The following is a 19,932-nucleotide window of genomic DNA, read 5'->3' as shown; positions in this document are numbered from 1 at the left end:
ATTCATGTATTCTTTTGAAATAAATTAGTTTATGCATTATAACGTTACTTTTTTATTGTGGCAATCGACATTTATTTAATATTGCTTCAACTTATTAATTAATTCATATTAAAAGCGGACATGTGACAAGTTGATTTATATTGAAGTTTTACCGCTCGCACATTCAGTAGATGTTTTATTTCTCTTCACGTTGCATTTTTAGAATGTTGTTCTATTAAATTCACTCTGCAGGAGTAAGAATTCTTAATACACAGACAAGTAAAAACACACCACTGCTTTTATTAAATGAGGAATGAAGAGACACACAAATATATGCAAATAATAGAAACGCCTACCTACACCTACACACACACACACAATATTCTCCAGTGTATAATAATGACGATACTCGCACACAACATAAATATTATTTAACTTTTGGTCGCTCCTCAATTTGTATTCCTCGCGGCTCTCAGGATTGTAGTTTTACTATGCTATTTGGTGCTTTTTCACAAATGCTCTGTACCTGTGCTTGCCGTCTGATTAACTGATGACTGTTTATTATCTTAGCATGATAATTTTCCGTATGAGGATACACAACACCGGGAGAAAACCCTTCATTCAACAATGTATTCCAACAAACAATGAACTAATCTAAACAGATGGTCACTGTCATTTATTAATTTCAACTGAACAATTTACACAATGTATGGTGAGTTTGAAAGTTAGCATTTAAACTTTAAATAAATATAAAATTTTAATCGCAGAAACATTTCAAAGCCAGTTTTTTCTTACTGGTTTACAACAAATAAAACTTTGATACAGGCCACTAAATTGACAATTATATCCTTTAGGGCATCGATTTGCCACTGCGTTTGGCTCACAATGAGCTGGTTCATTGTACAGTCGCAAAATGTACGGACGTTGTCCAGGCAAACATCCATTATCTAAATATTGTATTGATTTTATTGATGATAATAATAACGGCAATAAAATTACCAGAATCTAAAGCATCATCAGCTGTGACATCCGGACAACAAAACCCCTTTTCAGAAGTGATAAAGAAAATGCAAGTGTAGCCGAATGGACAACCCATACTGATGCTACAAATTTGAGGTTGACCATTAATGTATAATGGCTTTCGATGTTCACATATTGACTGTGCAATATAACGTTCATCTAAAGCGATGAACAACAATTCTGATCAAGGCAGTTCTTTTTAAATTAATTCTCTACTCTAACACACGATATTAAACTTCAACTAATTCACTGTTTACACATTTTCTGGCAAAGTTTAAACATTATTATCAAAATTTTCGATTAAAAATAATTTTAATTCCATTAAATTTATAAATAAAACTAGTCAGTTTATAAATGACTGAAATCCAAAAAAATAAAAAAATTAAACATTACTGAACGGTAAAACATATCTTTCTTGTAAATTGTGCTCAATTTTATAAAGCGGATTTGGAATTTCGCTTCGAAGCAGCATTTCTGCATCAATTAATGGCAGTAAAAAGTCTTCAGATAAATCACAACAAATAAAGTCGTTCAAATAACTGCTGTATTGGCATTCTTGATTGCTTGCACATTGAATACTGTTGTCGGATAAATTGCAAAAGTTAAATTCAGAGTTTTCCATTCTGGATTCCATGCATACAGAAACTAAAAATATATCAAAGAGAGAAAAATCTTTTAACCTTGATCAAACACTGAACATTCAACTGATCCGTCAAATGCTGACTAATAATTCAAAAAATCAATTCAAAAATTTACTGAAATATAATGCTAAAAATTAATTAGCAATTGCTACAATTAACTAAAAATGAAGATAACAAGTATTAAATTACAAAAAGATTGGGGAAATATTTAAAAGATTTTTTAATTGTGTTATCTTATAATATATTGAATTATAATTTGTCCAATTGATATACAATGGATAAACTTTTTATAGATATAGTAAAATAAGAAGTATGCAAATAAAAAAAATTTAAATGAACATTTACCTGATCTTCCTGGGATGGCAGTTTTCATACAGCAATAATTGTCATTGAGAGAAGGCGAATAAATGCAATTACTTTCTTCTCTGCAATCTACATCCTGAGAGCACAAAATCGGCTGTTTTGAAACTTCATCAGTATCTAAGTACAATTCATCTGGGCAAGCATAAATCGCTAAAAAATAATTAAAAACTATGCTTTTTTCTTTTAAATTAAAATATTATTTTTGTATTTTCTATTTTTTGTCTAAAGTAAATGACTGTAAATAAAAAATCAATGTGATTTCATTATTTTTTGGACAAAAATATATACTTTTAATAAATTTGGACCGTCATAACAACCAACTTTACCATCAAATACAATTGATTTAAATACTGTCTACGAATAATTGCATTTAAGGTTTTCAATTTTATTAAATTTCAATTCAAGTATATTTTTAAAATATTCAAATATTTTTTTTAATTTTTTGCATCAATAGTCAATCATACTGTACCTGATATGAAAATAAAGAGTGTCAAAGGCATTGTAATGTTTTTCAACTTTTCCATGTATTATAGATGTTTTGGAAAATGTGAAATTGAATAAGAAAAAATCTCAAGAAAATATGGCTGAACGATGTTAACCGGTGATCAGCAAATCTATTAAAATTATTCATGCCTCAGCAAGAATATCGATGAATCATTCTGCTTCTGTTTAAGTGATGAAATTGAACTAACCAGTTCTTTTCTGAAAGCTTTTGCAAACTTGCATAAGTTGCAAAGCATAAATAACCAGCAGTTTTTGTTTTCATCAAAGAATTCAATCAAATCGTGACGCTGATTTAGGATCATTGTCATGGCAGGTTTTCAAGAATATGCCGAAACAACGTTGCATCTTTTCAATTCTTTTCTTTCCAATTCAATATTGATTAAAAACTGGCTTTTACATTTTCAACAAGACCTCCTTGTTTACTTTGGCTAACAACAAATTATGCTTCTTCAACAATACTCTCTCTTGATTGCTGATTTTTAAGATCCATTTAAATTATTTCTTTAATTACATCTGCACCTGTTTAATTCTACATTTGTTCTGTTCTACAAAATTTATATTTTGTAAACTTCTAATTTCTTAAAATTCTTTTGTTTCAACAATGCAACATTTAATTCTTTTTTTTCTATTACACTCTACACATCTGAATCATATCATGTTTTATATGTTTGCCATTATTCACATTACTGTACTGATAATTCTTTTCTTATTTACTTAGTCAAATAATTAACGCTCTATCCTGTTAACTCTCTGATCAACAAGTGAAACCATTCGATTTTTTATGATAAAATAAATACATCAGTAAATTTAGTTTGGTCGTCGTCCGTTCACAGAATTAATTTTATAATTCAATTAACGGTGCAGTACTTCATATCCGTTAAAGAAATATTCATATATTCATGATATTATAAAAGAAATTATTGAAAGAAAAGAAAAAGAGCAGAAAATGCACAGCCTTTCCTTCAATTAAATTTTACCGCAAGAATAATGATGAATTTTTACATCATATAATTTTTTTACATTCAATTTGTAAAAATAGTTTTTTCGAATTTTTGTCCAATTTAAATCAGTATTCTTTACGAGTGATTATTTCTTTCAGCGATCAAATTACAGTATTCTTTCATTTTTATTTGACAAACTTTATCTTATTTTTAAAGTTTTGAAATTAAAGAAAAAAGGAAATTTAATAAATTTTATATAAAATACTTTTTTTGTTAAATTATTTATAGAATTATACTTTTTACCCTAAACTGAAACGTTGCGGATGCTATTTGTTCTTTAATATCTTTAAATTTACGTTTACATTCTTTCGTTTTACTTCTTAAATGTTTTCTTAAATTTCATTCACGATTGTGCAGATTTGTTTAAAAGCAATTTAGTATTTGAATAAAATTTTAAAGTGAAACATTGACAGTTGTTTTTTATTTCTGAAAATTTTGAAAAATTGAAAGTTACGTCACGTTAGTTATACCTCTTCTGCAGTAATTCGTCATTTTGTTTTTTGAATATTTCATAAGCACTTTGGAATGGATGTAATGAAGCCTTATTTGTATTATGTTGATGGTCGCTGCTATAGAAGAATGGCAATAAAATATCCAAAATATAACGATGAAATTAGGAATGATGATATAAGCAAGTGTTTTACTTTTTAATGAACGACCGACATTTAATATTTTGTTTAAAGATTTGGATCCAATTTTATTTTTTTAGGTCAGTTAAACGCAGAAAATGAAATATGTGAAGGTATTGAAGGAGTGGTAATTACAGAAGAAACATCAGAAAGCGTGTTAGCTACGTTGAACATAGCAAATTCGTATTTTGGTTACATAGTTGGTCGCAAAAAAGAAACAAAACATAGGCTTGAAAAAGAAACAAATACAAAAATTACAGTACCAAATCAGGAAGAACGGCTTCCAGTCAGTGCGTAATATTGAATTGCAAAGGATAGTTTATTAAATTTCTGATCAATTTTATACTTAATTATATATTTATTTGAGTTATGATTTAATTAGAATATTCAGAATGTATTAGTTGTAAATAGTACGTATTCCCATATTTTAATCTTTTTCGTTTTATCTACCATTCCTTTTGATTTTCTTTGCTTCTTATTATAATACGTATTATGACTTTTATTTATTTATTTATGCTTATTTGTTTAGCTGTTAAGGGTGAAACGAAATATTCCGTTATGTCTTGCGCTCGTCGAATCATGATGATAGTAAATGCCGCGCGTTTGCACCAGTCATTTACTCATTTTCTTTCCATTCCATTTACTGCTTCGGAAATCGTTGCTAATTTTGAAAATTTTAAAGACTCTGTTTTAAAGGAATGCTTAGAAGTAAGTGAGATATTTTTTGTAAATTTATTTACATAAATCAAGAATAGTATTAAATTTATCCTAGATAGTGGTTTGCAAAAATAATGTTGATGTTTTAATTATTTTAGTGTAACAATATTTGTAAAGATTTGTTTCAAAATCCAAATCGACTGCATCTTACGGTAGGAACGTTGGTATTAATGAATGAAAATGAACGTAAGATTGCCAGAGAACTTCTTCATCAATGTAAAGAATCAGTAGTGCTGTAAGTACTCTTCTGATTTTTTGTTTTAAACTGAAACTATAAATTTTTTATAATTTCCGAAAAAATAAATTAATTTTAAACAAAAACTAAGTAATAATTCAAATTGAATTATTAAAATATGTGATATATAAAATTTAAAGTTTATCCAATTAGTAAAATTGTGAAAATACTTAAATAACCAAAACTGTTATGATTAATAATAAATGAAATAAATATAATCATTACTACGTATCAATAAAATTTTTTGAAATTTTTATTAGACCGATATTAAAAAAAGATTTGAGTAATGTCAGTTGTCGATTGCATGGTATAGAAATTATGAACGACGATCCTGCAAATGTTAATGTACTATATGGAAAGGTTGAATTTGATTCTGTTGAAGAATTAGACAGGTAGCATTACTTCTTTTAATATGTGATTTTTTATTCTGCTATTATGTTTTTTCTCTGTTGTATGTGAATTATTTCTTATAGATTTCAGCAGTTTGTTGACAAAGTATGTGAGCACTTTGAAACTTCTGGTTTGCTCATTAACAAATTTGAACACGTTAAACTGCATGTTACTCTTTTAAATAATGTGTTTCAACATGGAAGTGACTCAGAAGAAGTGTCTGATAAAATTGGAGATGGGGAGACGAATAAACAGCGTCGAGTGCCATTTGATGCCAGAAAAATTTTAAAGGTATTGTTTTATTTTTGATGTCTGAGGAAAGTTTAATTGAACTTAATTTAATTGGGCAGTTAAAACTTATGCTGAAATATGTGAAGGTATTTTTCAATGGTAATTAATTATTTTATTGCGTTGTTTATTGTAAAATGCCATGCATGATTTTATACATTGGGTTGTTCCCCTCAGTGAAAATTTTGAAGAGAATACATCCACTAGTTTGAGATTTGCTCTTATCCATAAATGGCCGGTCAACATTGTTAATATTTTTTTCTCGGCTTGACTCTTTACCCTAGTTCTATTCTCTGTATTGATGTAATCTGCACTGAGATTTTTTGCTCTTGGTTACATTGGAATTCTTGTGTGTAGTGTTTTTTAACTGTCAATTATGCTCAATTAAATTCTGCTTTAAAAAGTTTTTTAACATGATAAAGCCACTGTTTTTTGATTTTGCTAACCACTTTTAATCTTTGTGCCTTCATTGTTTCATTGACAGCAGTTGAGAAAATCGTGTATCTTAGAGAAGTAGAATTAGGAAATAAAACTGAAACATAAAATATATGAAAAAACGTTTTTACTTGAAAAATCTGGTGGAAATTTTAAACCCTAGGTAAGTAGTTTTTTATGCTTATGAATAAGGGCTTGTCGGTTGAGATGTCGTAGAAATAAATTAAATTATGTTTGTTCACGTGCACATGTTTTGCATTCAAAATTTTTTTTATAAATATACTTAAATGAAAAAAAAGACGAAGTCAAACAGCAATTAATTGAATTTTCTTCATTATGCGGCGCTTTTATTACTGTAAGTTTGCTTGTATTGCTTGGTTATACAGTGGCATATTGATTAGAAAGTTATGGGATAATTTAAAAAATTGAATTTTATACATTGTTGAACATAATTTGTTAAAATCATGTATATTGTTCAAAAGTTTAGACAAATTGAATTATTGCATTAAATTGTCCATAAAAAATTTTAATTGTGGAATTTAATATGAAATGAACAAGTATGGCAAGAATGGATTCAACATTATAATGTTATGGTAATGACAATAATAAAAAGATGTACATTTTCACTTTTGGTTCTTTAAGAATTTTCACATTTACCTGATTTTGGATTGATTGGTTTCACTCCAATGTAATCACAGCAATGAGTTTTTGAGTTGTAAGGGACGGGCGTTGGTTTAGAAAAACCTGGTCCAGATAGATCGGGTACATAACAACAAGAATCGAATAGTTTTCTATCGTGCACTCCGTTGCAACAAATTTCAGTATTCAAGTTGTATCCTTGAGCATCTTCTGCTTCTTTATCACTTTGCCCGTCCCAAACGCAGCATGCATTCGAGAATTTTCTGGAATAAATTTTATTTCCACAACAGAATTCATTTCCATCCCACGCATTGTACAGCATGTTTCCACAACAGGCGGTTGTAATGAAACTTGATGGTATCGTATACAGTTCTCGGTCACAACAAATTTTCTTTTTATCATGCAGATTATAAGCAGCACTTCCGCAGCATGCTAAACCGATACCTTCGTACACTTTTCCTTCGCAACAAGTTTGATCTGAAGCATACGGTATTTCTGAGCAACATCTGTCAAAATAACGGCTTCCTGATCGACGTTCATGCAGTGTATTTTTGCAGCAAATATTTTGAATTAAATTTGCAGGTGTCGTGCCACAACATTCCACTCCAACCATGCTGATCAAATTTTCAAAATTTTTACATTTTGTCCCACAGCATGCTTTTAGTTGTACCGGTGTTGCTTCTGCGTTGCTGCTATCTTTGTATTGTCCTTCTAAGCTTCGTTGTTTGAACAGAGTTGGCGGAAATTTCGTTGGTATCTGAGTTTTGTTTGCGCTATTATTCAATTTAGATGTAAGCTGTTCATTGGCAGTCGTGGTTTTAGACATTCTCAAGCATGTGAAAAAAAGAAAAATTATAACGTAAATTGTTGAGGATGACAATTTCAACGCTTTTATCAACTGCATGCAGCCAAAAATATACACCATTATTGAGCATGGACTGCTGCCTGAATGAAACGCTTGGTGTCATCTTGCGCTAATCGCGTACTGTGATGTCAGCTTTGTTTGATTAGCTGTTGTATTCATTTATCTGAACTTGATTTCTCTGCTGTAACATAGAACTACATTTAGAAAGATCTGATGTTTCATAATAGACGCATATGTATTACGTAAAAGTGAAGCTATTTATTTCTTTATCAAAATGGAAAATGATTGTGTGCGATTGCATTATTCTTTTTATATTTTTATTTTATTATCATTTTCAGTTAACAGCGTTTGCGTTAATTAGATTTTCATTTTTTATAAGCATTGTTATCAAATTAATATTAGTAATTATATTTTTCATGGTGCATTTAAAAGAGAAAAGAACATAAAGCATCTTGAAATATTTATTCCTTTGTTTGCGTTGTATGAGACGTCAGTATTTGTATAATCCTTATATCTTTATTTTTCAGTTACTTAATAAAAAGTAATATTCTTTGTGGCTCTATTTAAAAACTGAAGTTCATTTTATTTAATAAGATCATTATTGTACGTACGTCAGCAAATTATTATATTTATTTTGCCTACTGCTCAGAAATGTTATCTGAATTTTGTTTCAGTTTTTTTTCATTTTGATTAAATTTTTATTCATTATAATTTTAAATAAATAAATCTTGTAAAGATGTCTTTTTAGTGGAGTAATAATTAAAAGTTGACGAGTTTAAGAATTCTTTGCATGACATGCGCACATACAAATTCTTTTGATCTTTTCACAGTTAAGATTTTTATTTGTTTTTAGCTTTTCGCTGACTTTGACTTTGGGATACAACCATCACTTTCGCTTCATTTGTCGCAGCGATATGCATTTGAAAGTAATGGATATTACCAGTGTACCGATAGAATTTAAGTTCTATCACTGAACTATTTTTCTAGTAGTCTGTGAAAATGGTAAATGTATGCACTTTTTAATTTATACAGTGAATTCCTATAGAGTGTAGTTATCTTTTTACAAAAACATCAGCTTATATATTTTTGCAACTTAAGTTGTTATTCTTTCTACAAATCATTTGAATTATCATCATTTGTGCTATATTAAAATGTAATTTGTTTTATGTTGTAGAATATCAAAATAATGTTCATTTATCAATGTAGTGATTTTTTTCTTCAATCAATTGTTAAATATAAATGAACTTGCTTTTTGTTTACTGTAATTTAATTCCACAGTATGAATATTATGATTGTAGTTATCTGTAATATTTAATAGCAAAATTGGAATTTTAGTTTTAATGTGGTTAAATTTCAAATCACTTTTAGCGTAGTACATTTAAAAACTTCATAAATTGATCAAATATTTTATTTCAGCATTGAATATTTTCGTATATATATTCGAATTGCATCTCAAGGGGTGTGCAGAACTAACTGGTCACGTGAAATCAATTAGGGGAAGCTTTTAACATGCTTCTTTGAAAAACAGCGTACTATATTATACATTTTTTAAAATACATTTATGCATTGATTTCCCTCCATAAGATGACTTATTTCGACAGTTTAACATTCCTTTATTCAATTTGAGTTATTAAAATTATTCACATTAAAATATTCATGATACAAGACTAAATTTCGATGATTGCATAAATGAAAATTTTATATAAGCTACAACATCTGGACTAATCATTAAAGATGAAACTTAACAAAAGCGTACTTTTAACATTAAAATAATCAAAGAAGTATCGCTAGTAACATCAACTAACATGAAATGTGATGATTATTTTTTCTTAACAAAATGTTCTCAACTAGAGTGGAATATTCATTCAGTATCTGATGGACTGGAAGGGTTGAGGATCGCTTGCATATCATTTTCTAAAGTTCTGCGCAAAACAGCACCACGTATCACTTCCGAAATGTAAGCCGTTTTTTCATCTGGTAACTGATTAACAACCATGGGACCAAAAGTCATCAACGGCTGTTTCCGTTTTTCATTTGTATTTGGACCATTGGGACGTTCGGCAAAGTCAACTGAAACTGGCTTAAGATCACTACGATGTAATTCTCGTCGTACTCGAAGTTCAGCATGCACTGCTGCATTGAGATATTCTTCATCCAACGCTTTAATCCTCATTTGAATACAGCACTCCAAATTGCGCATTTGTATACGTTTCGTTTCATTCGCACTATCCACTTCAGTCACTAGATTAACTTTTGTGTTCAACTTTAAAAATGCTTTTTTTGAATCTCTTTGCGCCCGAAATTCTTTAATTCTAAAAAATATCGCATGAACTTAATGTATTTAAGGTGTTAAGTAAGATAAAAATGATATATATACAACTAGTTAATTCATTAGAAATTGTTCGATTCGTTACAACTTTTAAAAAAAGTGAAAAAAATAAATAATTACACCAATAAAAAATACCAGAAGTAACTAGCAACACTATTTATTTGCTTTAACAAGTAATCTGTTAAAAGAACATTATTATTTTATGTAAATTAAAAAAAAATAAGCCAATACCGTTGAAGAAGCATTTCGTTCAACTGCTGTGTCTTTGCTATCATGTTTGGCAGTTTCCCTTCAAGTGCTAATTTTCGTTTTTCTTCATGCATTTCCAACAGCAAATCATATCTCATCTTTTTGTACTGATTAAAGCGTTGTTCCAGAGCTTTCATTATCAGAACACTACATTTCATTGAATTAATAATCGATCGGGAATCCACTTTTGAAAACATTTCTTTCTCTTCATCAGTTGGTATTTGCTTTCTCGTTGTTGTTTTTGTTTTTGTTGTTGTTGTTGTTGTTGTTGTTGTTGCACTTCGGCGCTTCGCAGTACGACATCGTATTCGCTTCATTTTGGAAAAAGTCGCGCTTATCAAGCATACATTTATTTCAAGCAACAAATTCAAACGTGACTGTCAATTAGAATGCTTTCAATTCAGTCTGTAAAAAGAAGTGACTTTCAAGATATGTCAAACAAAAATGAAAAACATTGCACAAATAAATGATAAATTTTTACTTAACATAAACATAACAAGTAATAATTACTTTTACGTTTAATTTTATTAATGCATTTAATAAAATATAGCATTCATAATTTGGCTGCTTTTTGATCTCTTAACCTACATTTGAACGAAAGGTCATCGAAAACAGCATTGTTTTTTGTGAAAACAATGGAAAATTTATTTCAAAAAAAATTTTCATGAAGCAATTCACAATTCAATTTTAACTGCAACATCACACCGAATGTTGATTATTTTAATTACACTTGCAGTTTTGAGTAAATAAAATTCATCAAGTGGCTAATTAGAATATCGTAAAGTGTGTTGACATATTTTTTATTTTGTCATCAGAGTAAGATGTGAGACTTACCTGAGTAATTATTTTAGCAAAAGCAGATATTAATTAATGAAAGTGATAAATATAATGAAAAGATCGATTTAAAAATGGTTAAATGCCAGAAAGTACTGCAAACATGTTTGGAGATTCAAACATTCTTTTAAAGTAAATGAAATTAATTTAATCATTTTAAAGTTACGTGTATATGCTGAGACTTCAAATTGAAGGGCTATATGCACATGATGAATTACCCATGAATTTTATCTAATTAAAATTTTGACAAATAAATATTCATCGCTTACATCACATGGAAATTACTGAGAATATGCTATGGAAAATACTGAGAAGCATTTGTTCGATCTATTCGAATTCACTTCATTGAAAGAAGCATTTATTCAATTTTGTTTGTTTTGTAGTGCTCGAAACTGCAAATTATGCAATAATTATCATTAATAAAGCTGTCGACAAATGTATCAGTAGATTAACAGGCTTTACCAAATATTTCTAAAATTACTCTTACTTATATTGTTACTGTACTTTATATTTATTTATAATGCATTAGTGACACTTTGGATGTAAAATTTGACAGTTAATATATTTCACATTTCATTTTAATGTATGCTTTTATTTATAGAAGTTTTGCTGTTGTTTTCTGAACCCACTAAAATTTTTAAAGGTTCATAAATTACATAAACAACTAGTGATAGTTTTCTTATAATGAAATTTAAAATTTCTTGTTGGAGATTTTTTTGTTTTGTTTATTTTTTATGAATTTTTTCTAAATCATAATTATTTTTGTTTTTGATACATGTTAATTGTCACTTTATGGGTAAACTTTTTTATTGTTATTTTTGTTAAGAATTATTGATTTCTTGTTATCACTTTTTAACGCAGTGGTTAGTAAATGTTGTACATATAATGTCATTTTATGTCATTTATGATGTAATTCTGATTTTATAGTATTATTTACGAATTAGTTAGAATTATTTTAAAAATTTGTAAATTTATTTACAGAAAATTATGTTACCGCAAGTGCTCTTTCGACAAAGCGTTTCACGATGCATGCGTAAGTATTCAGTATTACGAAAATGATAATTAAGTGATTTAAACTTTTATGCAGTGCTTTCTCTTTGACCAAAAAAAGTATTATTTCAAGTTCCAATGTTTTTAGGTTTGACTAGTGTACCATTGCGCTTGAGTCATCACAAGCATGATGCCAAGGATGAATATCAAAGTATAAACTTTGTGATTTTCTTTTATTTCTTACGGTTATATTTTATTGTATATTTTATATTTTAGCCATCACAATAACTTATCCGAAGGGATCCAACATTAACCCTTCTACTCCAGTTTTGCCAAGACCGCAAGAAAAGGCTCCAGATTTTAAATCTCAAGCAGTCATCAGTCGTAAAATTAGTGAAATTAAATTGTCTGATTATAAAGGGAAATGGTTGATTTTGTTTTTCTATCCAATGGATTTGTAAGCGAAGTTTATGATTTGGTAAAATCTGTAGAAGCTCTCTTTTAACCACAGGACATGCCTATTTGTAGCACGTTTGTTTGTCCAACTGAAATAATTGCTTTCAATGATCGAGCTGGTGAATTCAAAGAAATTAACTGCGAATTAATTGCTTGTTCTACTGATTCGCACTTTTCACACTTTGGATGGATAAACACTCCCCGAAAATTAAGTTTTTATGCTTTATAAATTTCTGTTATTACGTTTTATAGATTTTTAATAATTATAATTTTAGGAAGGTGGTTTAGGAGAAATGAAAATTCCTATAATGGCTGATTTTACAAAATCTATATCTCGCAGTTATGGTGTTTTATTGGAAAAAGATGGGATCGCTCTCAGGTTTGAAGCATAAACATATATATATATATATATATATATTCATTTTAGCAAATGTTTTGTTTTTAGAGGCTTATTTCTGATTGATCCTCACGGTATTTTGAAGCATGTAAGTGTTAATGATTTGCCTGTAGGAAGATCTGTTGATGAAGCACTTCGTTTGGTGAAAGCTTTCCAGTTTTTCGAAAAGCATGGCGAAGGTAAATATTAATTTTTAATTGTTTGCAAGCAACCGAAATTTTTTTATATTATACTTTTGATTATGTACAATTTAATGCTGATTATCAATATTAATTTTTTAAGTTTGTTTGCCACTGAGAAAGAACAATTTAATCTCTTATAAAATACTTAGGAATCACATAATTATCATTCCAGTAATATTTTGCACATACACATGCTTTTTGCAACGCAGTGCCGAAAAAACATTTGTGGTAACATGATTTTTTGCAAATGAATTTACAAAATCATTTAATAATTTTTACTAATTCGTAAATTACAAGATTCCAATAAAATTATGCAGCATTAAAATCGCCAAACATTATCGTATATATATATATATATATATATATATATATTTATTTATTTATTTATTTATTTATTTATATGTTTGTACAATTTGTTTATTTTTTCAGTTTGTCCAGCAAATTGGAAACCAGATGGACCAACTATTAAGCCTAACGTAGATCAGGCGAAAGAATACTTCTCTAAAGTGAAATAGATATGTTTCTGTTTTGTATTTTGCTTTTTTCTTTGCAGTTGGTGTTGCATGGTTACTAGGTGGGTGTCATTGATTTATGCTTCATTGTGATAGATTAATGCTTTGCTTATTTTATTTTAATGGATTCTTGTTTTCTCTACTTCTATTATTGCTACAATAATTCTTATTGTTTCCTTATTTATAATAAATTAAAGAATGCATTGTTGAAGTACTAACTTATATAATAATAAATAAATATTTCAGTAAATTGATATTTTAAACATTGTTTTTTATATAATAATGAATATTGTTTATTAAATAATATATTGAACATGATGTGTGAATGCTGATTTAAAGCGGTACTTAAATAAAAAGAAAGTTTATTCAGTGTTGTTTATTATTCTTCGATCTTGAATTGTCGAAAATTAACAGCATTCTACATTTTACTTGGTTAAGTATGTTGTTAATGAAGTAATTCTTCATTAAAATTATGAAAATTCGAGATGTATTGCCAAAGTATTTAAAACGATTGTCGAAAACAGTTTGGCGTTAGAAAATCACTTAATTAATTTGTTAAACTGCTGCTAACTACAATTTAGTACAACATTTGAAAGTAGCGGTAATAGGCAATAAGTTTATTTCAGTTCACTATACCGTGACTGTCATGATAAAATTCACTTTTAATTCGTTATGCGTTTGTAAAAATTTTACTTGAAAATCAAATCTTAATTGTTAACACTTACTGTATTCGTGTCATTTATTGAAGAGATAAAAGCAGAAGTAGCAAGGATAGATCATTTCGTAGCGTCTTATTATATTTAAGACTCACATAATTTGAAATCATATTGTACAGTTCAATTATGAAATATAATTCAAAAAACTAAGAGTAAAATTATTGATTTCAAAGCGTTCAATATAGTGTTCTTTTACTTAATTCTTATTTTGTTTGTAAATGTGCACTACTTCTAGTCAGTTGATGTGGTAGCTGTTTGAACGAACGATAAACACCATTGACAACTGCAAATAAATGGTTAGCAATAAAATTGTCGTCGGGACATTAATTTTCAAATTGAACTCGTATAAGTATAACATTCACGAATCACGAAGTCTGATGTGAGTGATTAAATTTGAATTTATATTAATATTCAGAAATATTGTATTTTTTCACAGCAGATAGTATTGAATGTAATTGTTGAATTTGAAGTCAATGTTCTACTTTTATTTAATCCTGAATGATTTCGAATTGTTTTATTCATTTAGTAATGCAAGTTATATGTTGAAGCACATCCAGTAGTGCATGCTGTATTGGGAAGATTTGTAAAATTGTAAATTTTCATTTTCCCCTTCAAAATAAAGCAGTTTTATTTTTTGGCAAACAACGACGACAATAAACATTGGTTGTTTGTTTGTTTATTTGTTGATTTATTCGTTGTACAGATTGCCTGCTACCACTAGTTTCAATAATGTTTGACAATTAGCTTTTGTCAGTCTGCTGTTGTTGCATGTTGATTGTATTTTTATATGACGCATTTTGACAGTAATTGTGTTCTACAAAATTACAGAATATGAATCATTTCGACATCAGTGCAGTTGCTGTTGCATCACCGAACATAATATAATTTGTAATAATTTAAAAAAATACTGGTATAATATTATTTCTGATGATAGTAATAATATAAATTATTTTCATTTTATGTAGAAATTTTATTTTTAATCTGTGAATTTATTGTTTTTTACTTTATGTTTTATGAAAACCTGCTTTTTCTTTATAATTTTTTGTCATCAACATATAACAAAGTGCAGTGAAAGTAATGAATCTAGTTTTTTAAACTTGCTATTGTACTGTTTGCTTTATAAGTTTAGGAGTTGCTTTTATGAATCTTTAATCATTCATTCTTTAGATACTTTTGAAATCTTCAATTTTTGATACTACACAATTGGGCAGCGTAAAGCAAGTGAAATATAACAGATGAGGTAAGATTTTTGTTTCTATTTCAAAATAAATAAATTAGAAATGTTTTTTTTTGGTGAATTTTAAGAAAATTATTTTTATACGTTCTGTGTCATGCGCTATGATGTTTCACATTTTTTGATTTTTGCTACTGCTTGCAGAGTTGTTTCGTTTTCAAATTGTTGTCCATTTTGATGAGCCATTTCAATTTATGTGATTATTGTATTTATTTGTAGTTGCATTGATGATTTAATTATTTTTGGTAATTTTAAATGCAATGTAAAGAGTTATGCATTCATGCAGGAGTATTTAATTCTTAATCCAAATTGTTCATCGCTGTATATTGGACGTAAAACGGTAATAAAAGTTGTGTGAATATACGCATTAAGCAGTTTTGTATCAGGTTAAAAGAGACGTTAAAATTTTTAATATCCCCATTTTATTTTACGTACCTTTTGTTTGCTTGGCAGTAATGTTTTACTTATTTTAATTTTTAATTCATTTTGCTCCAACAATGAAAGGTATTTGAATTCAGTTGTTCTATAAAATTGCCATAACGTTTTAATTGGTTGCGTTGCGTCAGACTTTTAAGTTGCAAGTAGCTTGTGGTAATAGCAAGTGCAGCACTTTATTCTTACTTGTAACATTTGCGAAACTTGTTTGTGTTATATTTTTTAAATGCTCATGATTCAAATTAATTACTTATTATATATAAATAAGTAGATAAAAATTTTTTTCTTTTTTTTCTATTCAAATAATAATAAAGAGATTGTTGTTGATTAATATATGATATTTAACTTGTTTTTCAGCATCTGGAAAATTTCACTTGTAATCACCTGCTGAAGTGATGTTCATTGAATTTTTATTCTGGCTCTCCAACACTTACATATTTATAATGGCTGATCAGTTTGAATCCACTAATGGATCGTTCGTAAAAGTTTTTAGTAGTTTTCAGCAGGTCGAAGATAATCTGCTCAGTAATCACCATTGTGTATACAATGAGGATCATATTTTATTATTTGGACAAAAAGGCATATCCCAACCACGACATTCCAGCTTCAGAAATACGGTTCTTCTTGGAAGTTATGCTATTGATTTGAATTTAATAAACAACACGACTGAACGATTTTATTTTTCTGCTTTGGATAAAAGTGAAGATAAAAAAGAAGTTATTTTCACTTTGAAACGACATGTTTACATGATTGTTTACAGCGAATATGAAAGATGCGACAATATAGAATTATTCACCTGGAGCGACCGAACTTGGAAATCCGTTTCACTGAAGGTTAGCAACAAAGCTGTTTAATCTTTTTATTAAAGTTAATTTATAATTTTATTTTCATCTAAACGATGTCAAACAATTTTAAACCGTATTTTTATTCTTCACTTGTTATTTACTATAAGTAGATTATAAAATGATTTGGTTATTTTTGCAGGAATATTAAAAATATTCAATTTTAATTAAAAAAAATTTCTACTTAAATTTTAATGTTACAGTATAATGATTTTTTGTTGCAATTGTTCAAGATAGTGCGACCTGTATTTGTTGTGTAATGTAATTCTTTGATGCTGTGCTATCATGACTTGCATTTGTTGGTACGGTGAACTTGTTTTTGAAAATATTTTCAAAAAAAGTAATTTAAAGTAACGAATTTTGAATGCGATGATAAAACTGGAAAAAATTTCTGAACGACATATTTTAACGCAGCTTGTCTTCCAGTTATTCTTCCACGCACAGAAACATTTTCTTTTTTGTTTTGAAAAAATTACATTTTTACAATACAATTCACATCTTATGTAAAATTTATTCAATATTTTTAGGTGGACAGTAAAGTGAAATCGACCCTAACATTACCGAATTTTCACTGTAAGCTTCATTACACAGTTGTGAATAGCAACGTGGTTATTTTTGCATTCTCGAGTGAAGACAACAACAATGCTGTTATTGCAAAACTTTCATCGTCTGGAGATGTTTTCATCTTGAGCCACTTGTTTACCATAGAAAAGATGCCTTTTCCAAAAGCGAACATCGTGATGCTGGCTTTGAACAACGAAATTTTGTATGCAATGTTCGGAAGTCATGGATGTGGTTTTCGGTGGCATCCCGATAAATTAATGGTTATATCTTTGAAGCAAGGTTCGATGACCGTCGAAGATATTGCTGGGGAAAGACCAAAATGGGCATTCTCTGGTCCGCAGATCCTTTTCCAACACAACGATAAGATGCTTCTAATGGCTGGTAGTAGTGCTCTGGGTTTGACGCTAACTGAATTTAATCGTGACATATGGTATCTCAATTTGAGTACAAAAATGTACCGAAAAATTCCTTTACAGTTGCCCGACGAAGTATCAAATCATGAAATATGTGCTGCATTTGATGCAGACAACCTTTGCTTATATGTTACGAATGTTACTAATGGACTTTATAAAGCAGACCTTTCAAGATTTTTACAATGATAATCATATTTAATAGATCAAAATGGAAATGCTGAATCAGCGATCTATTGAATTCAACGAATAAATTCACAGCTTAACTTTTGAAGAGTTTCATTGGGGTCAGTCAGTTTGTCTGTAGAAAAACTCCATTTTGAAGAATGCTTATGACTTATGCAATGACTAAAATGCGATTCTATTCAATAATTCATTTACTCATTACAACATGTTTATTTTATTGTAATATAGCCGATGTAACAGTTCTTGTTTATTTTTTGAGTACTGAATTTAATAGTCATTTTTTTATAATTTACTTTACGCCACTAGAATGCGTTCAAAAGAGAATATGAATTCTCGTTGTTACGAACAGTATACACTTGTGTAATACTCGATTGTCAATATATGTGTACTGTAGTAAGTTAGTAAATGAAAAAAAAATTGAAAAGTTGATTTTACAGGTGCGGTGGGAGGTGAATTTTTTTGTATTGCATTTGCAATTGTTACAAATAAGAGAGGTCCACCGTATTAGTTCGTATTAGATCATCATGCTCAACTTACCAGGGACAATTTGCTTTGATTACTTTGATCTTGAGCGACTTCGTGCATGTATAATTAATTAATTGAACAGACTCGCTTTAATTATTTTATTTATCGAAGCAATCTGTTAATTCTGCCGATGACACAATTGAATTTCCGCTGAAACAAGAGCAATCACTGCTAACTTGAAAATCTAAGATTATCAAAGTCTGTTTGGTTAATAGCACCTTAACTTTGTATTCGACTTGTTCAAAAAGTAACATGCAAGAAAATGTAAAATGTCGATAAATTTGAAAAACGTTAATTTACAATTACCTAAATTTTACTCTTTTTTCATCCAAGTTCTTAAAATTGAACTGTTTTACTTTTTAATAAATATTACTCCATATCAATCAATAACTCCTTACTGTCAGTACAAGAAATAGCAGTGTATTTTTTGAAAATCAGAAATTTGATAAAAATTATTATGCAAAAATAATATCAGCGAAATGATAGTTACTTTGTTTTATTTTAATTTTTTTGGAAATTTTAAAAGTAAAACAATAATTTAAATTATTTAGTAGTGTAGGTGCATTATTTGCTTAAAGTTGGATATGTTGTTGTTGTTAATTAATAAGTTTAAATTTTAAAGCAGATGCATACAAAATGTTTTTCTTTGTTAAATTAATGAAAATCACTTTTCTTAGCCATTTTGGAAAAAGAGATGTGAAAAGTGCTGCTGTGTTTGGATTAAAAGCAGAATCGATTAATTATCGACTGTTGAAAAATGTTCATTCTCTTTTCATAAAGAATGAAAATGGAGAGATATAGATAAATAAAGTTGGACCAATTTGCAAGGAGCGTTTGACAATTGCGTGAAATTATGATTGTTGACGCTGTCGGTGTTGAAGCTATGCTAGACTGAAAATTTCAACTCTTTCCAATTTCGTTTATCAAGCGGAAATAATTGCTGTAATTGCTTACTTGGCTCGATTTAAAGAACTCGCTTCAACCACTACTTGAGCTTTTGATCGTTATCATCAAACACTGACTGGCCATATCTCATGTACCCACTTACAGCTGGCAATTGAACTAACTGATCAACACATACAACAGAATACAAAAAAATACCAATAAATTATTATGATTATTTGGTAAGATTAAAAATTTAAATTAATTTTCCTTGTCAACAACCACATCTTGAAGCAATGAAAAAAAAAGAGAGACATTTTCACTGAAAGTAGTTGCATAATTTTGACGTCAGATTTCTGATAACATACGAAAGTGATATTTCAATTCTTTCTATAATACGTACGAATTATATTCAATGTTCTACTTTTTGTTCTGTTTCTTTGAAATAGAAATCATCGATAAAAATTTTGCATTAACAATAGT

At 28.7% G+C, this 19,932-nt stretch overlaps 6 protein-coding genes across 6 annotated transcripts; 3 read left to right on the top strand and 3 right to left on the bottom strand.

Annotated features, from left to right (window-relative positions):
- Positions 1–451: 451 nt before the first annotated feature.
- Positions 452–2,729, bottom strand: Tsp_00021 (secretin receptor). Its single transcript, XM_003375791.1, has 6 exons — positions 2,696–2,729; positions 1,986–2,153; positions 1,393–1,644; positions 979–1,179; positions 795–926; positions 452–594 (listed from the first exon to the last, which is right to left on the bottom strand). The coding sequence occupies exons 1-6, from the start codon at positions 2,727–2,729 to the stop codon at positions 452–454; spliced, it is 930 nt and encodes a 309-aa protein (XP_003375839.1).
- A 1,506-nt stretch (positions 2,730–4,235) lies between these two features.
- On the top strand, positions 4,236–5,660 carry Tsp_00022 (activating signal cointegrator 1 complex subunit 1). Its single transcript, XM_003375790.1, has 4 exons — positions 4,236–4,250; positions 4,953–5,089; positions 5,383–5,481; positions 5,570–5,660. The coding sequence occupies exons 1-4, from the start codon at positions 4,236–4,238 to the stop codon at positions 5,658–5,660; spliced, it is 342 nt and encodes a 113-aa protein (XP_003375838.1).
- Positions 5,661–5,829: 169 nt separating this feature from the next.
- Positions 5,830–7,766, bottom strand: Tsp_00023 (conserved hypothetical protein). Its single transcript, XM_003375789.1, has 3 exons — positions 6,860–7,766; positions 6,214–6,299; positions 5,830–5,841 (listed from the first exon to the last, which is right to left on the bottom strand). Exons 1-3 carry the CDS (start codon positions 7,764–7,766, stop codon positions 5,830–5,832), a joined length of 1,005 nt encoding a protein of 334 aa, XP_003375837.1.
- Positions 7,767–9,567: 1,801 nt separating this feature from the next.
- Tsp_00024 (hypothetical protein) lies at positions 9,568–10,481 on the bottom strand. Its single transcript, XM_003375788.1, has 2 exons — positions 10,267–10,481; positions 9,568–10,018 (listed from the first exon to the last, which is right to left on the bottom strand). Exons 1-2 carry the CDS (start codon positions 10,479–10,481, stop codon positions 9,568–9,570), a joined length of 666 nt encoding a protein of 221 aa, XP_003375836.1.
- A 1,429-nt stretch (positions 10,482–11,910) lies between these two features.
- Positions 11,911–13,658, top strand: Tsp_00025 (thioredoxin peroxidase 1). The gene is made up of 6 exons (XM_003375787.1): positions 11,911–11,914; positions 12,385–12,565; positions 12,637–12,776; positions 12,844–12,943; positions 13,010–13,140; positions 13,573–13,658. The coding sequence occupies exons 1-6, from the start codon at positions 11,911–11,913 to the stop codon at positions 13,656–13,658; spliced, it is 642 nt and encodes a 213-aa protein (XP_003375835.1).
- Positions 13,659–16,483: 2,825 nt separating this feature from the next.
- On the top strand, positions 16,484–18,550 carry Tsp_00026 (putative parathyroid hormone 2 receptor). Its single transcript, XM_003375786.1, is given in 6 exon segments — positions 16,484–16,525; positions 16,544–16,873; positions 17,410–17,706; positions 17,722–17,997; positions 18,349–18,439; positions 18,480–18,550. The coding sequence occupies 6 exon segments, from the start codon at positions 16,484–16,486 to the stop codon at positions 18,548–18,550; spliced, it is 1,107 nt and encodes a 368-aa protein (XP_003375834.1).
- The last annotated feature ends 1,382 nt before the right edge of the window (positions 18,551–19,932 follow it).

The sequence above is a fragment of the Trichinella spiralis genome (genome assembly GCF_000181795.1).
Source record: "Trichinella spiralis strain ISS 195 chromosome Unknown Scfld4, whole genome shotgun sequence".
In the NCBI taxonomy this organism is placed as follows: domain Eukaryota; kingdom Metazoa; phylum Nematoda; class Enoplea; order Trichinellida; family Trichinellidae; genus Trichinella; species Trichinella spiralis.
The sequence above is the reverse complement of the archived record's forward strand: the minus strand, read 5'-3'. Positions and strand labels throughout refer to the sequence as shown.

Bases quoted from the DNA above. Each gene is read 5' to 3' on its own strand.
- Tsp_00023 (XM_003375789.1), bottom strand. From the start codon at position 7,766: ATGGTGTATATTTTTGGCTGCATGCAGTTGATAAAAGCGTTGAAATTG. The intron at 6,300-6,859 runs GTAAATGTGAAA...TTTATGTTTCAG, and splicing joins ACCAATCAATCCAAAATCAG to TTTTATTTCCTAATTCTACT.
- Tsp_00021 (XM_003375791.1), bottom strand. From the start codon at position 2,729: ATGCAAGTTTGCAAAAGCTTTCAGAAAAGAACTG. The intron at 2,154-2,695 runs GTTAGTTCAATT...ATTATTTTTTAG, and splicing joins AAGCTTTCAGAAAAGAACTG to CGATTTATGCTTGCCCAGAT. The intron at 1,180-1,392 runs GTAATGTTTAAT...TGCCTTGATCAG, and splicing joins AAGATATGTTTTACCGTTCA to AATTGTTGTTCATCGCTTTA.
- Tsp_00026 (XM_003375786.1), top strand. From the start codon at position 16,484: ATGGCTGATCAGTTTGAATCCACTAATGGATCGTTCGTAAAA. The intron at 17,998-18,348 runs GTTACTAATGGA...TTACGCCACTAG, and splicing joins TTTGCTTATATGTTACGAAT to AATGCGTTCAAAAGAGAATA. The intron at 18,440-18,479 runs GTTAGTAAATGA...TTGATTTTACAG, and splicing joins ATATATGTGTACTGTAGTAA to GTGCGGTGGGAGGTGAATTT.
- Tsp_00025 (XM_003375787.1), top strand. The intron at 12,566-12,636 runs GTAAGCGAAGTT...GCCTATTTGTAG, and splicing joins TTTTTCTATCCAATGGATTT to CACGTTTGTTTGTCCAACTG. The intron at 12,944-13,009 runs GTTTGAAGCATA...TTTTGTTTTTAG, and splicing joins AAAGATGGGATCGCTCTCAG to AGGCTTATTTCTGATTGATC.
- Tsp_00024 (XM_003375788.1), bottom strand. From the start codon at position 10,481: ATGTTTTCAAAAGTGGATTCCCGATCGATTATTAATTCAATGAAATGT. The intron at 10,019-10,266 runs GTATTGGCTTAT...GATATTTTTTAG, and splicing joins AACGAAATGCTTCTTCAACG to AATTAAAGAATTTCGGGCGC.
- Tsp_00022 (XM_003375790.1), top strand. The intron at 5,090-5,382 runs GTAAGTACTCTT...GAGTAATGTCAG, and splicing joins TGTAAAGAATCAGTAGTGCT to TTGTCGATTGCATGGTATAG. The intron at 5,482-5,569 runs GTAGCATTACTT...TATAGATTTCAG, and splicing joins TCTGTTGAAGAATTAGACAG to CAGTTTGTTGACAAAGTATG.